This window comes from Manis pentadactyla, chromosome Y (assembly GCF_030020395.1).
Source record: "Manis pentadactyla isolate mManPen7 chromosome Y, mManPen7.hap1, whole genome shotgun sequence".
NCBI lineage: Eukaryota > Metazoa > Chordata > Mammalia > Pholidota > Manidae > Manis > Manis pentadactyla.
The window spans coordinates 26,205,650-26,218,418 of NC_080039.1; the positions used below are offsets into that span (position 1 = coordinate 26,205,650).

General features: G+C 37.4%; 1 protein-coding gene across 2 annotated transcripts in view; it reads left to right on the plus strand.

The window, feature by feature from the left end:
* The window catches only part of LOC130682133 (probable ubiquitin carboxyl-terminal hydrolase FAF-X), a 164,592-nt gene that overhangs the window by 121,756 nt on the left and 30,067 nt on the right, over window positions 1–12,769 (plus strand). For both annotated transcript variants that reach the window (XM_057496276.1, XM_057496275.1), the window contains exons 30-31: window positions 1,205–1,425; window positions 3,218–3,408. In XM_057496276.1, the coding sequence (XP_057352259.1) occupies window positions 1,205–1,425; window positions 3,218–3,408 (412 nt within the window). The remainder of the gene's footprint in view (window positions 1–1,204; window positions 1,426–3,217; window positions 3,409–12,769) is intronic.

Genomic DNA, 12,769 nt, shown 5'->3' on the forward strand with positions numbered 1-12,769 from the left:
TTTTTTTTTTAGTTTAATTCAGTTTATGCAAAACTGAAGGAACAAAACAGCAGCAGACTCACAGACTCCCAAAAAGGGACGAGCAATTACCAAAGGGAGGGGTTTGGGAAAAAAGGGTGGGGAGAGAGGGAGAAGGGCATTAAGGTGCATTGTAATTAGCACTCGCAGTATAGGTGGGTCATGGGCAAGGCAGTATAGCATGTAGAATGCAAGTAATGACTCTGTGGCATCTTACTACTCTAATGGACAGTGATTGCAATGGGGTGTGGTAGGTACTTGATAATATGAGTGAATGTTGAAATCATAATATTGCTCATGGGAAACCTTTAGAAGATTATGTATTAACGATAACCTTAATTTAAAAAAATTATTCAGCTTAATGAATTTTGTGGTTAGATTATTAAAATCTATCAACTTCCAACACATTCAACATTCCTGGTTCAGAGTTGTCTCAGTGCAAATTGTACATATGTATGTCTCTTTGTTCAGTGTTTGTCTTTTTAACACAGGAACAGTAATGCACTGTATAGAGTGTTCTTCACTAGTTTTGCACTTAGTAATATATCTATCAGCGCATTAGATGTATTAGTAATAGATCTGTTTATTGGCTACATAATTTGCAGCTCACTGTGCTGTAAATCATGCAATCCATCTTCAAGATAGTGATTGATGGTTGTTTTGGTTTTATGGTAGGCAGAAAGGGATATGAAATGATCTACAGTTTTCACAAAACCTTTCCAATGCACTATACAGTTACATCCTGAGAATAAGACAGTGGGTATAAGCAAAGCAATTTTTCTTTTACTGTTTTATCAGCCGGCAAACAGATTCACTTGGAGGTTTTGACACTGTGATTTGGAATCATAACTAAGACTTAGAAAGCTATATGCCATTTTGATTTATTTTAAAGTTCTGATCCCAACGAATTAAAGGTACTTAAATGAAAAAGAAAACACAAATTTACTACTATACCATCTTAAATGACTTTCTGAGAAGAGTGTCACAGAATTAATAACAGTAAAACCATAGGCTCTGGTAAGGACGTACCTATGTAATGGTTAAGTGTTGAAATAAAAATTTAGAGTACTGTCTCAAAGTGGCTGAGGTAATGATTGAATATCCTAATATCATCATCATCATAGCATAGCTGCAAGTGGACTAAATTACTGCTTTCATGAGAATCCTTTTCTCCTTCTTCGTTAAGCTTGTGAAGCACTTACTAAGTGGGAGTACCTACCACCTGTTAGACCTCGCCCTCCAGAAGGATTTGTGGGCCTCAAAAATGCTGGTACCACTTGTTACATGAATTCTGTGATCCAGCAGTTATACATGATTCCTCCTATCAGGAACAGTATTCTTGCAGTTGAAGGCACTGGTAGTGATATAGATGATGACATGTTCAGTGAAGAGAAGCAGGACAACGAGGTAATTTTAATTATGAATTCTTTTTTCTTTCCCTATATTTCAAGACCTTGATACCAGATACAGTTTTTCTCAGAGTATTGTGTTTCTTATAGAGTTTTTTGAATTACATTTGATATTAGGACAGTACTCTTAGCTACTATCTCTGATTTACTATACTTACCATCTTATAAAATGCAGTTGATAATCTTTATCACAACTTCTGTTTCTTTTTTAAAGCAGCAGCATTTCAATGTAATCATGTCTGCAATCTGGTAGGTATATTTGGTATTTGTAAAATGAAAAACAATCACTTACAAATAATTGAAGTTTATTTTCATTCAACTTTTTAAGGTACATTATTCCATTTAATTTATTAACCTTGTGTATTATCAGTTCCATAGTCTGTGCTTATTCTTAGGATATTCTTAATGTTTTTTTCAGATTACAATTTTCTCATAAGGAAGCAAATGCATTCGTTACTTTATATAATGCTACACAGTCTGTTAACAGTATTAGATAATAATAATAATCAGACTACCTACCAAGCATATTCCAGAGTAGAAAAAAGAAACACAAAAGTTAGATTTTCAGTTTTTAGAAGATCAGAGTACATATAACTCATGTGTCTCTTACAAATGGAAAACTTCTGAAGTTTCAGTTGTATTTATGTTGAAACTATTTTTATCTTTTATTTCCTTTATACAAGTTTTTCAGAATTCATAAAGGTGTAGAGAATATTCTAATTGTAGAAATGGTTCTTCCCTTATTCCTGTGTTTCTCTACTTTAATTGTAGTAAGTGGTTCTTCTGTTGTTATTACATTTCTGTAGCCAAAACTAGTTTGTTTCTCAAATTATATAGCTCATCAGTTAGATTCTGAAACACACATCTACTTTCACTCTTTTCAGATTTTATAAATAATACTATCCAGTCATTGGGTTTACCTTTTTAAGAATCTCCATATATGGTGACTATATCAGTACCTGGTTGAGGACCACTATTTGACAAAAAGATTTGAATTTAGATCCTATTTCAGTAGCCCAGTTTAGTGCGACGGTACAAGGTTAAGGATAAATAGAGATCGCTCATCCTCTTGGCAAAAGGAGACTAATTCAGACAAAAGATGAAATTCGAAACTAGATATTCCACCTTTGCTACTTGACACCCTGTGCTTTTTGATTCTTCTAGTTGTCTGCCTATTTACTCTTTTTTATGAACTGTGAGCTTCTCAAAGGCAAATGTGATATTTACTTCTGTAAAGAAGGCCTCATAGCAGAGCAGAGATGTTCAGCGCTCTGTAAAGTAGTCAAATTCTGCTTTATAGAGAGGGCTTAAGAGCTTTAGAGCTTCGATTTATGCTGTTTATACCAGCAGTACTCTGAATGGCTGTACTTATCCAGTGTTAACAATTCTAATCATGTCACATAATTTAACTCATATAATCTATGAAGAATGCATTGTCTCTACATGAGAAATGTTGGAGAAAAACTATGGGAAGGTTAAATATTTTTGTTACCGAAAGTTCTATTTTTGTCTCTTTTGTCTGATGAGAAAGCATTCATTTGTCTCCAGTCCATTCTGGTCAACTAAATCTTTGATTGTTACATTATACTAGTATATTTTAATAACTCTATTTTTTAATAACTCATCTGTGAAATTGCCAGGATAAGCACCAATATTAGTAAGTTGAAAGTTCTGTGGTTTAGATATATGAGTACAAAATAATGCAGATCTTCCACTGTTTGTATCTGTCTCAGCTTCGCTCTACTTGTAAATTGAGGTTAGCTAATCAAATTATGTTCTTTGGTTTGTAGAGTAATGTTGATCCGCGAGATGATGTTTTTAGATGTCCTCAACAATATGAAGACAAACCAGCATTAAGTAAGACAGAAGATCAGAAAGAGTACAATATTGGTGTCTTAAGATACCTTCAGGTCATCTTTGGTCATTTAGCTGCTTCTCGTTTACCATACTTTGTGCCCAGAGGATTTTGGAAAGAGTTCAGGTAATTAATGGATAGATGTTAATTGTAGTTTCTCAAAATCTCAATATTTTAAACTCTCTTTTTTGTTTGAATATACTAACTTTAAAATACATGTTCAAACCCTCTTAGACTGTCCTCTTTCCTACAGCATAGAAAAAAATATTTGGATGTATATTTGGAGTTTTTTCTATACAATTACTCCAAAAGGAGGAGAAGAAAATTTTCACAGTAAAGAGAAGCAGTATTCTTTACTTTAAGATATACTTAACTTTTTAATATGGAAAACCTGTGCATTGCACAAAAACAAAATACTACAATATAGTCATCTGGATTCAACAGTTCTAAAGCAGATGTTAGACATTGTTTTTTATTTTTCATTGATGAGTGTAAGGTGCTTTTTTTTTCTTTTTTTTTTGATATCATTAATGTACATTTTCCTGAACAACATTGTAGTTTACTAGACTTCCCCTATTATCAACTGCTCACCAAATAACCCTTTACAGTCACCGTCCATCAGCATAGTAAGATGCTATAGAATCACTACTTGTCTTCCCTGTGTTATACTGCCTTCCCTGTGTCCCCCCCACTACATTACACATGCTAATCTTAGTGACCCTTTTTCCACCTTATCCCTCCCATCCCACCCATCCATCCCAGTCCCTTTCCGTTTGATAACTGTTAGTCCATTCTTGGGTTAGGTGAGTGTTGCTGCTCTATTCCTTCAGTTTTTACTTTGTTCTGAGTATAAGGTTTTTTTAATAAGCATACCATAATATTGTTATCACACCTCAATAAAAATTCCTTAATATCACTGCACCCACGTCACTGAAATAAATTTACAGGATTGTTTAATTTTTTTTTTCTTAACACTTTATTTACAAGCAGGCCCACGGTCCATTTATGGCAGGCAGTTGGCCAAAGTATTTTTGTTTTTTCTTTTGGTATCTTTAATCTACAATTACGTGAGGAACATTCTGTTTACTACACAGCCCCCTTCACCACGTCCCCCCCCACACCCCATTAAACTCTCTGTCCATCAGCGTACTGACATGCTATAGAGTCACTACTTTTCTTCTCTGTGTTGTACAGCCCTCCCCATGCCCCACCTCACATATTATAAATGCTAATCATAATCCCCCCTTATCCCTCCCTTCCCACCCATCCTCCCCAGTCCCTTTCCCTTTGGTAACTGTTAGGCCGTTTCTGGGTTCTGTGAGTCTGTTTCTGTATTTTGTTCCTTCAGGTTTTTCTTTGTTCTTATACTCCACAGATGAGGGAAGTCATTTGATACTTGTCATTCTCCGCCTGGCTTATTTCACAGAGCATAATACCCTCTAGCTCCATCCATGTTGTTGCAAATGGCAGGATTTGTTTTCTTCTTATGGCTGAATAATATTCCATTGTGTATATATGTACCACGTCTTCTTGATCCATTCCCTAGTGATGGACACTTAGGTTGCTTCCGTTTCTTAGCTACTGTAAATAGTGCTGCAATAAACATAGGGATGCATATGTCTTTTTCAAACTGGGATGCTGCATTCTTCGGGTAAATTCCAAGGAGTGGAATTCCTAGCTCAAATGGTATTTCTATGTTGAGTTTTGTGAGGAAACTCAACACTGCTCTCCACAATTGTTGAACTAATTTATATTCCCACCAGCTGTGTAGGAGGGTTCCCTTTACTCCACAAAGTCATCCACATTTGTTGTTGTTTGTCTTTTGGATGGTGGTGATCCTTACTGGTGTGAGGTGATACCTCATTGTGGTTTTAATTTGCTTTTTTCCTATGACTAGTGATGTGGAGCATCTTTTCATGTCTGTTGGCCATCTGAATTTCTTCTTTGGAGAACTGTCTGTTTGGCTCCTCTGAGATTGTTTTTTGATTGGATTATTTGCTTTTTGTTTGTTGATGTGTGTGAGCTCTGTGTATGTTTTGGATGTCAACCCTTTATCGGATCTGTCATTTATGATGTTATTCTCCCATACTGTAGGATGCCTTTTTGTTCTATTGGTGGTGTCCTTTGCTGTACAGAAGCTTTACAGCTTGATACAGTCCCGCTTGTTCATTTTTGCTTTTGTTAACCTAGCCCGAGGAGATGTGTTCATGAAGAAGTTGTTCATGTTTATGTCGACGAGATTTTTGCCTATGTTTTTTCCTAAGAGTTTTATGGTTTTATGACTTACATTCAGGTCTTTAATCCATTTCCAATTTACTTTTGTGTATGGGGTTAGACAAGAATCCAGTTTCATTCTCTCACATGTAGCTGTCCAGTTTTGCCAACACCAGCTGTTGAAGAGGCTGTCATCTCCCCATTGTATGTCCATGGCTCCTTTATCGTATATTAATTGACCACATATCCTTTTGGGTTATTATCTGGACCCTCTGTTCTGTTCCACTGGTCTGTAGGTCTGTTCCTGTGCCAGTGCCAAATTGTCTTGATTACTGTGGCTTCGTAGTAGAGCTTGCAGTTGGGGAGCGAGTTCCCCCCTCCTTTATTCTTCCTTCTCAGGATTGCTTTGGCTATTCAGGGACTTTTGTGGTTCCATATGAGTTTTAGAACTATTTCTTCCAGTTCGTTTTAGAATTCTTTTGGTATTTTGATAGGCATTGCATTGAATCTGTAGATTGCTTTAGGCAGAATGTCCATTTTGACCATATTCTTCCTAGCCAAGAGCATGGGATGAGTTTCCATTTGTTAGTGTCCTCTTTAATTTCTCTTAGGAGTGTCTTGTAGTTTTCAGGGTATAGGTCTTTCACGTCCTTGGATAGGTTTATTCGTGGGTATTTTGTTCTTTTTGATGCAATTGTGAATGGAATTGTTTTCCTGATTTCTCTTTCTGCTAGTTTGTCATTGGTGTATAGGAAAGCAACAGATTTGTGTGTAGTAATTTTGTATCCCGGAGCCTTGCTGAATTCATATATTAGTTCTAATAGTTTTGGAGTGGAGTCTTCAGGGTTTTTCACGTACAATATCATGTCATCTGCAAAGAGTCACAGTTTGACCTCTTTACCATTCTAAACACCGTGTATTTTTTTTGTTTTGTCTGATTGCCCTCAGCGAGGACGTCCGAACTATGTTGAATAGCGGGGTAGAGTGGGCATCCCTGTCCTGTTCCCGATCTCCAAGGGAAGCCTTTCAGCTTCTCACTGTTACGTATGATGTTGGCTGTGGGTTTGTCATATGTGGACTGTATTATGTTGATCTACTTGCCCTCTCTACCCATTTTATTGAGAGTTTTATCGTGAATGGATGTTGAACTTCGTCATATGCTTTCTCAGCATGTATGGAGATGATTATGTGGTTTTTGTCCTGTTTGTTGATGTGGTGCATGATGTTGATGGATTTTCAAATGTTGTACCATCCTTGCATTGCTGTGATGAATCCCACTTGGTCATGGTGTATGATCAGCTTGGTGTATTTTTGAATTCGGTTTGCTAATATTTTGTTGAGTATTTTTGCATCTATGTTCATCAGGGATATTGGTCTGTAATTTTCTGTTTTAGTGGGGTCTTTGCTTGGTTTTGGTATGAGAGTGATCCTGGCTTCATAGAAAGAGTTTGGAAGTATTCCGTCCTCTTGTCTTTTTTGGAAAACTTTAAGGAGAATGGGTATTATGCCTTCCCTGTATGTCTGATAAAATTCTGCGGTGCATCCATCTGCCCCGGGGGTTTTGCTCTTGGGTAATTTTGATTACTGATTAAATTTCATTGCTGGTGATTAGTTTGTTTAGATTTTCCATTTCTTCCGTGGTCAGTCTTGGAAGGTTGTATTTTTCTAGGAAGTTGTCCATTTCTTCGAGGTTTTCTACCTTGTTATTGTATAGATCTTCATAGTATTCTTTAATAATTCTTTGTATTTCTGTGGGGTTGGGGTCCATTGTTATATTTCCTTCCTCATTTCTGATTCTGTTTATATGTGGAGATTCTCTTTTTCTCTTAAAAAGTCAGGTTAGCAGTTGATATTTTGTTTATTTTCTCAAAGAACCAGCTCTTGTTTTCATTGATTTTTCTATCCTTTTATTCTTCTCAGTTTTATTTCCTCTCTGTACTTTATTATGTCCCTCCTGCTGATTTTGGGCCTCATTTGTTCTTTTTCCAATTTCAATAATAGTGACTTTAGACTATTCACTTTGGATTGTTCTTCCTTCTTTAAACAGGCCTGGATTGTTACGTACTTTCCTCTTAGAACTGCCGTCGCTGCATCTCACAGAATTTGGGTCCTTGTGTTGTTGTCATTTGTCTCCATATGTTGCTTGATCTCTATTTTAATTTGGTCATTGATCCATTGATTTTTTAGGAGCATGTTGTTTGGCCTCCATGTGTTGGTGGCCTTTTTGTTTTCTTTGTTCAATTTATGTCTAGTTTTATACCTTTGTGGTCTTATGAAGTTGTTTGGTAGAATTTCAGTCTTTTTGAGTTTACTGAGGCTCTTTTTGTGGCCTAGTATGTGGTCTGTTCTGTAAAATGTTCCATGTGCACTTGAGACACTTGGTGTTGTCTCCGTTGGGTCACTTGCTTTTGGAGTTCTGTGGGCTTCCAGGGTTGGAGAGCCTATTTTGTCCCCCAGTTTGGGGAAGTTTTCAGCAATTACTTCTTCAAAGACACTTTCTTTCCCTTTTTCTCTCTTCTTCCTCTTCTGGTACCCCCCTTGTAATGCGAGTATTTTTCCGCTTGGATTGGTCACACAGTTCTCTTAATATTCTTTCATTCCTGGAGATCCTTTTATCTCTCTCTGTCTCTGCTACTCTGTATTCATGTTCTCTGCTTTCTGTTCCATTAATGGCCTCTTGCACCTCACCTAGTCTCCTCTTAAGGCCTTCTATCGATTGTTTCATTTCTGTTATCTCCCTCCGGACTTCATCCCTTAGCTCTTGCATGTTTCTCTGCAGGTCCATCAGCATGGTTATGGCTTTTATTTTGAATTCTTTTTCATGATGATTTGTTATATCTATCTCAGCAGGCCCTCTCAGGTTGTCTGACTGACTTTTGACTGGACAAGGTTCTTCTGCCTTTTCATGGTGATAAAAGTGGTCACAGGCAGGTGACACATGTGTCAGCTGGGAGAAAACCAGGTCCCTTACTGCTTGCTGGTTGCCCTTCCCTCCTCTGCTGCCTGTGACAGTTATCCACACACTGGGAACAGGCTACAGGTTACTCCCCTGAGCCGCGGCGGGCAGGGCATCCCAGAGCCCTGTTGGGGAGAGGCAGGCGAGCTGGGTGTGCTCTCATGCGAGTACGGCGCCCCTTTGCGCCTCTGCTTGCACCGGGCATCTGCTCGCCAGCTGCGGACCCTGGTCTGGCCTGCATGGCTGTGTGCTGGGAGGATGTTCTGGGTGGCTGCTGTAGGCGTGGTCACCTCCCAGCCTGCTCTGCCAGGCCCTCACATGAGGGGGAGTGCATGGCAGGCTGCTTATCGCCATGAGGGACTTTGGAGCTGCATTGCCACCCAGGGGTGAGGGTACCTGAAGTTCCCTGGGATTCCCAGATGCTGGGCTGAGTGTGCGGAGATGATTCCATCCAGCTGTGAAGCTCCTGTCCCTTTCAAAAAGCACTCTTTTCTTTTGTCCCAGGAGTTCTGGCTGCGGGGAACCACTCGCAGATTTTACTTTTCTGTCCTCCTAATATCCGGCACAGCATGCAATGTGTGTCTGTGCTCGTGGTTTGGATTACCAAGGCTGGTTATTTAGCAATCCTGTGCTTCCACTCCGTCCAAACTCTGACCCCTTTCCTCCCGCTGGTGGGCTGGGGTCGGGGGAGCGCTTGGGTTCCATCCGGCCACGGCTTGTATCTCTCCCCCTGTTGTATTTTCAAATATATATATGGTTTTGGGAAGAGTTCTGCTGCCCTACTCACGCTGTCATCTTCCTCTCGAATCCAGAAGTTTTTTTTTTTAATATACAGATTTCTTTCTCCTTTCTTGTGTTGGTGCTGCAGCTTGGTTAGTTGGGATTTGAGTGTGGACTTTTGTTTGTTTGTTTGTTTGTTTTTGGTTCATTCTGTTGCTTTCGAGCTGTTTTGCAATTATCAATAAGGAAATCAGGTAGTTTGCCCTGGAAACTTTCTCACAGTCTGGATTTTCCTAATTGTAGTGCTCTGGTGTTCTGTATTATTTTCTCTTTGCTCTGTTCCTGTATTTATTAGCTTTGCAGATAAAACATTCTGTCACAAATTTAACTCTGCCGCAGTAACAAGAAAGCAGCTATAGATAATATGTAAGTAAGTGAGGTATGGCTGTGTTTCAATAAAACTTTGTTCATGGACTTTGGAATTTGAATTCATACGATTTTCATTTGTCATGAAATAGTACCAGTTTGGCTTATTTTCAACCATTTGAACCTATATATAATACTATTCTTAGGTCTTGGGTGATTGTGGGCTTTATTTGGTTCAAAAGCTGTAGTTTTCATAGCCAGCCAATATCAAGATGCTTGACCACTTAAAGTATCATTTTATTTCCCATTTGGAATGGGCAAGAGTACTTAATAGGTGGTGATTTTACTCTCTTGGAGAGATACAAAATGTCTTTTTGTGGTTTTGAGTCATTTAGTTACAGTTAGGTCCCCATTATTTTTTTCATTATGGTCAGAAATTGACATTGATTATCATCCGTGTATTAGATTGAATCTATAAGAGAAGCTTGCTGTCATCATTTACCCTTACTATGTAAATGTATAAGAACCAGGATACTTTTTAAATCTTATTTTGTAAGTTTGTTAAGTAATCAAACACTGTCCTAGCATCCTCCTAAAATGACCAATAAAATTTGCTCTGTTTTTAGGTTTTTAAGCCTAAAAATCTTGACCTGGTTTCCTTTCTCTTGCAAATTTTGTCAACTCCTATCATGTGTCATGTCCAACTGTAACTACCAACTACCTAAGACTAAGAGCGTTACTGTAACTAGGAGAGCTATCTCTTCTTACTATATAAAAAAGGACTACAGTCATTCACAGGAATTCAGAATGCTTTCTGCAGAATTACGATTGCAAGTGGATAAACGAAGGGATCAGCTGACATCTGGGGTCACGCTTTCTGTTGGATTCAGAGCAATACCCCTAATATATATACATAGATGTGAGCATTGTCACTTAAAGTTCTTTTGAACATCACAGATTTAGAAGTACAATGACCCCTATTCTCATCATTCGTTTCTATATTCCACAAGATGAACTATCAGTGTACATTTTAAGGATAATTTACATATATACAATGCTTCCTTCCAGATACAGGCCTTTCTGCTTCCAGTTCTGTCACCTGGTATAGACCTTTCTGTCTTTATCCTGTTTGTCTTGTCTCTGACTCAGGACTTTCTTCAGCATATTCCAGTCAACATTTCTGTTGTTGTTCTTCCAAATTGGTATACTATGAGATTTTATCTTAAACTCTTTCACTCGATTATGTGCATGTATTTAGATAGTAATTAGATAGTAGAACCATAAATGCATGTTTGTATTTGTATCTTCATATGTCTACTTATAACTGGATATATAGATAAGTATAATTATGCTCCTGCCGAATCTTCATGTTTGTACTTAAATATATGTAGTTTTTTTGTCTCACAGATATTCTCTCCATATAAATGATGGCACTCACAATTTGTCTAGCACTTTTATATTACCTGCAATCCACTCACATAATAGCCTCTTCAGGGTTTTTTTCTTGTAACTCTTTAAAAGTATACAATAGTGGTGCAGGCTACATTCAAAATGTTTGTGTCATCATTACTGTCCAGTTTTAGAGTACTTTCATCACCCAAGAGAAGTCCCACAAGCCTATTAAAAAGTTACTCTCCAATTCTCCCCTTTTTCCAACTTTGATAAAAGAAAACTTAGTTTTCTCTATATATGAGTGAAAGAGAGAATATTGAAAGGCCCTGGAGACTGAGGCATCATGTTGAGAGAAACAAAGTGTCTATCTGAATATTTCATATAGAGCCACATAATATGTGGGCATTTTGGGGCCTGACCTCTTTGACTAAGCATGTTTATAGTGCGCCTCAACTTTCTGACATATATCAGAGCATCATTTCTTGGCCAAATGATACCCATTGTATGGGTACCTCACATTTTGGTGATTCCTTCATCAGTTGATGGACACTTGGATGGTTTTTAGTGATTGTGAATAGTACATATGTCAGCATTCAGGATGTGTAGGTTTTTGTGTGGACTTAAGTTTACATTTGTCTCAGGAGTCAAGTTGCAGGGCCATATAGTAATTCTTTAACTTTTTGAGGAACCACCAAACTCTTCCATGTCCTCTGTATCATTTTACTTTCCCACCATCAAAGTATGAGGGTTGCATTTTTTTCAGCCAATATTAATACTATTCATATTTTTTCCCTTTTTTCATTCCCTGCTCTTGCCTTTCATATTATCCTTCTTTATAGATGTGAAGAGGTCTCACTGTGGTTTTAGTTTACAGTTTCCTAATGATTAACATAGTTGAACATCTTGTGTTTATTGGCTACTTAGTTTTGTTGTTGTTTTTAAGGGAAATACCTATTCACATACTTTCCGATCGTCTTTTTGTTACATTGTGAGAGATTTTGGGGCACTTATCATAATAGGCCCTAATAGATAAGTGATTTACAAATACTTTCTCACATTCTGTAGATGGTCTTTTCACTGTCTTAATGTACTTTAATGCACAAAGATTTTAAATATTGATGAAGTCTTTCTTATCAGTTTTTCTCTTGGTTTTATAATCTAACTCACTAATATTTTTGATAATCAACTGTATGTAACATAAACCTTGCTGTTTTCTGAAAGTGTTTTTAGGTGTACCGTTCAGTGACATTAAGCACATTCACATTTTGTTCTCCATCACCCATCTTCCTTCACAACATTTATTATCATCCAAAATTGAAACTCAGTGTGCATTAATAATAATCGCTCCCTTCACTGTGACTTTTATGTGTTGATTTTTGTTTCCTAAAACTTAGCTGAATTTGTTGCTGAATGAACAGGTTTTTTCGATCTTCAGGATTTCCAGTTTGAATGCCTTTATTCTTCTCTTGACAAAATAGTCTAGGTAAAAGTCCAGTGCTGTGCAGATACAAGGGAAGAAAGAAAGCAGGTCATCCTTGCCTTATTCCTGCTCTTAGAGAAAATCTTTCAGTGTTTTACCATTAGATCTTTACCTCACAACATGTCTATTAACACTGACTCAAACTGGATTAAATACCTAAACATGAGAGACAAAATTATAAAACTTTTAGAAGAGAACCTAGGGGAAAAGCTTTGTGACACTGAATTTGACTGATTTCTTGGTATGACACTAAAGGCACAGGAAACGACAGAAAGAAATAGTTGAAGAATCAAACATACATATCCCCTGAAAATGTTCTTCGACAGTGAAAGGGAAATAAGTACATTCTAAAGTAAATA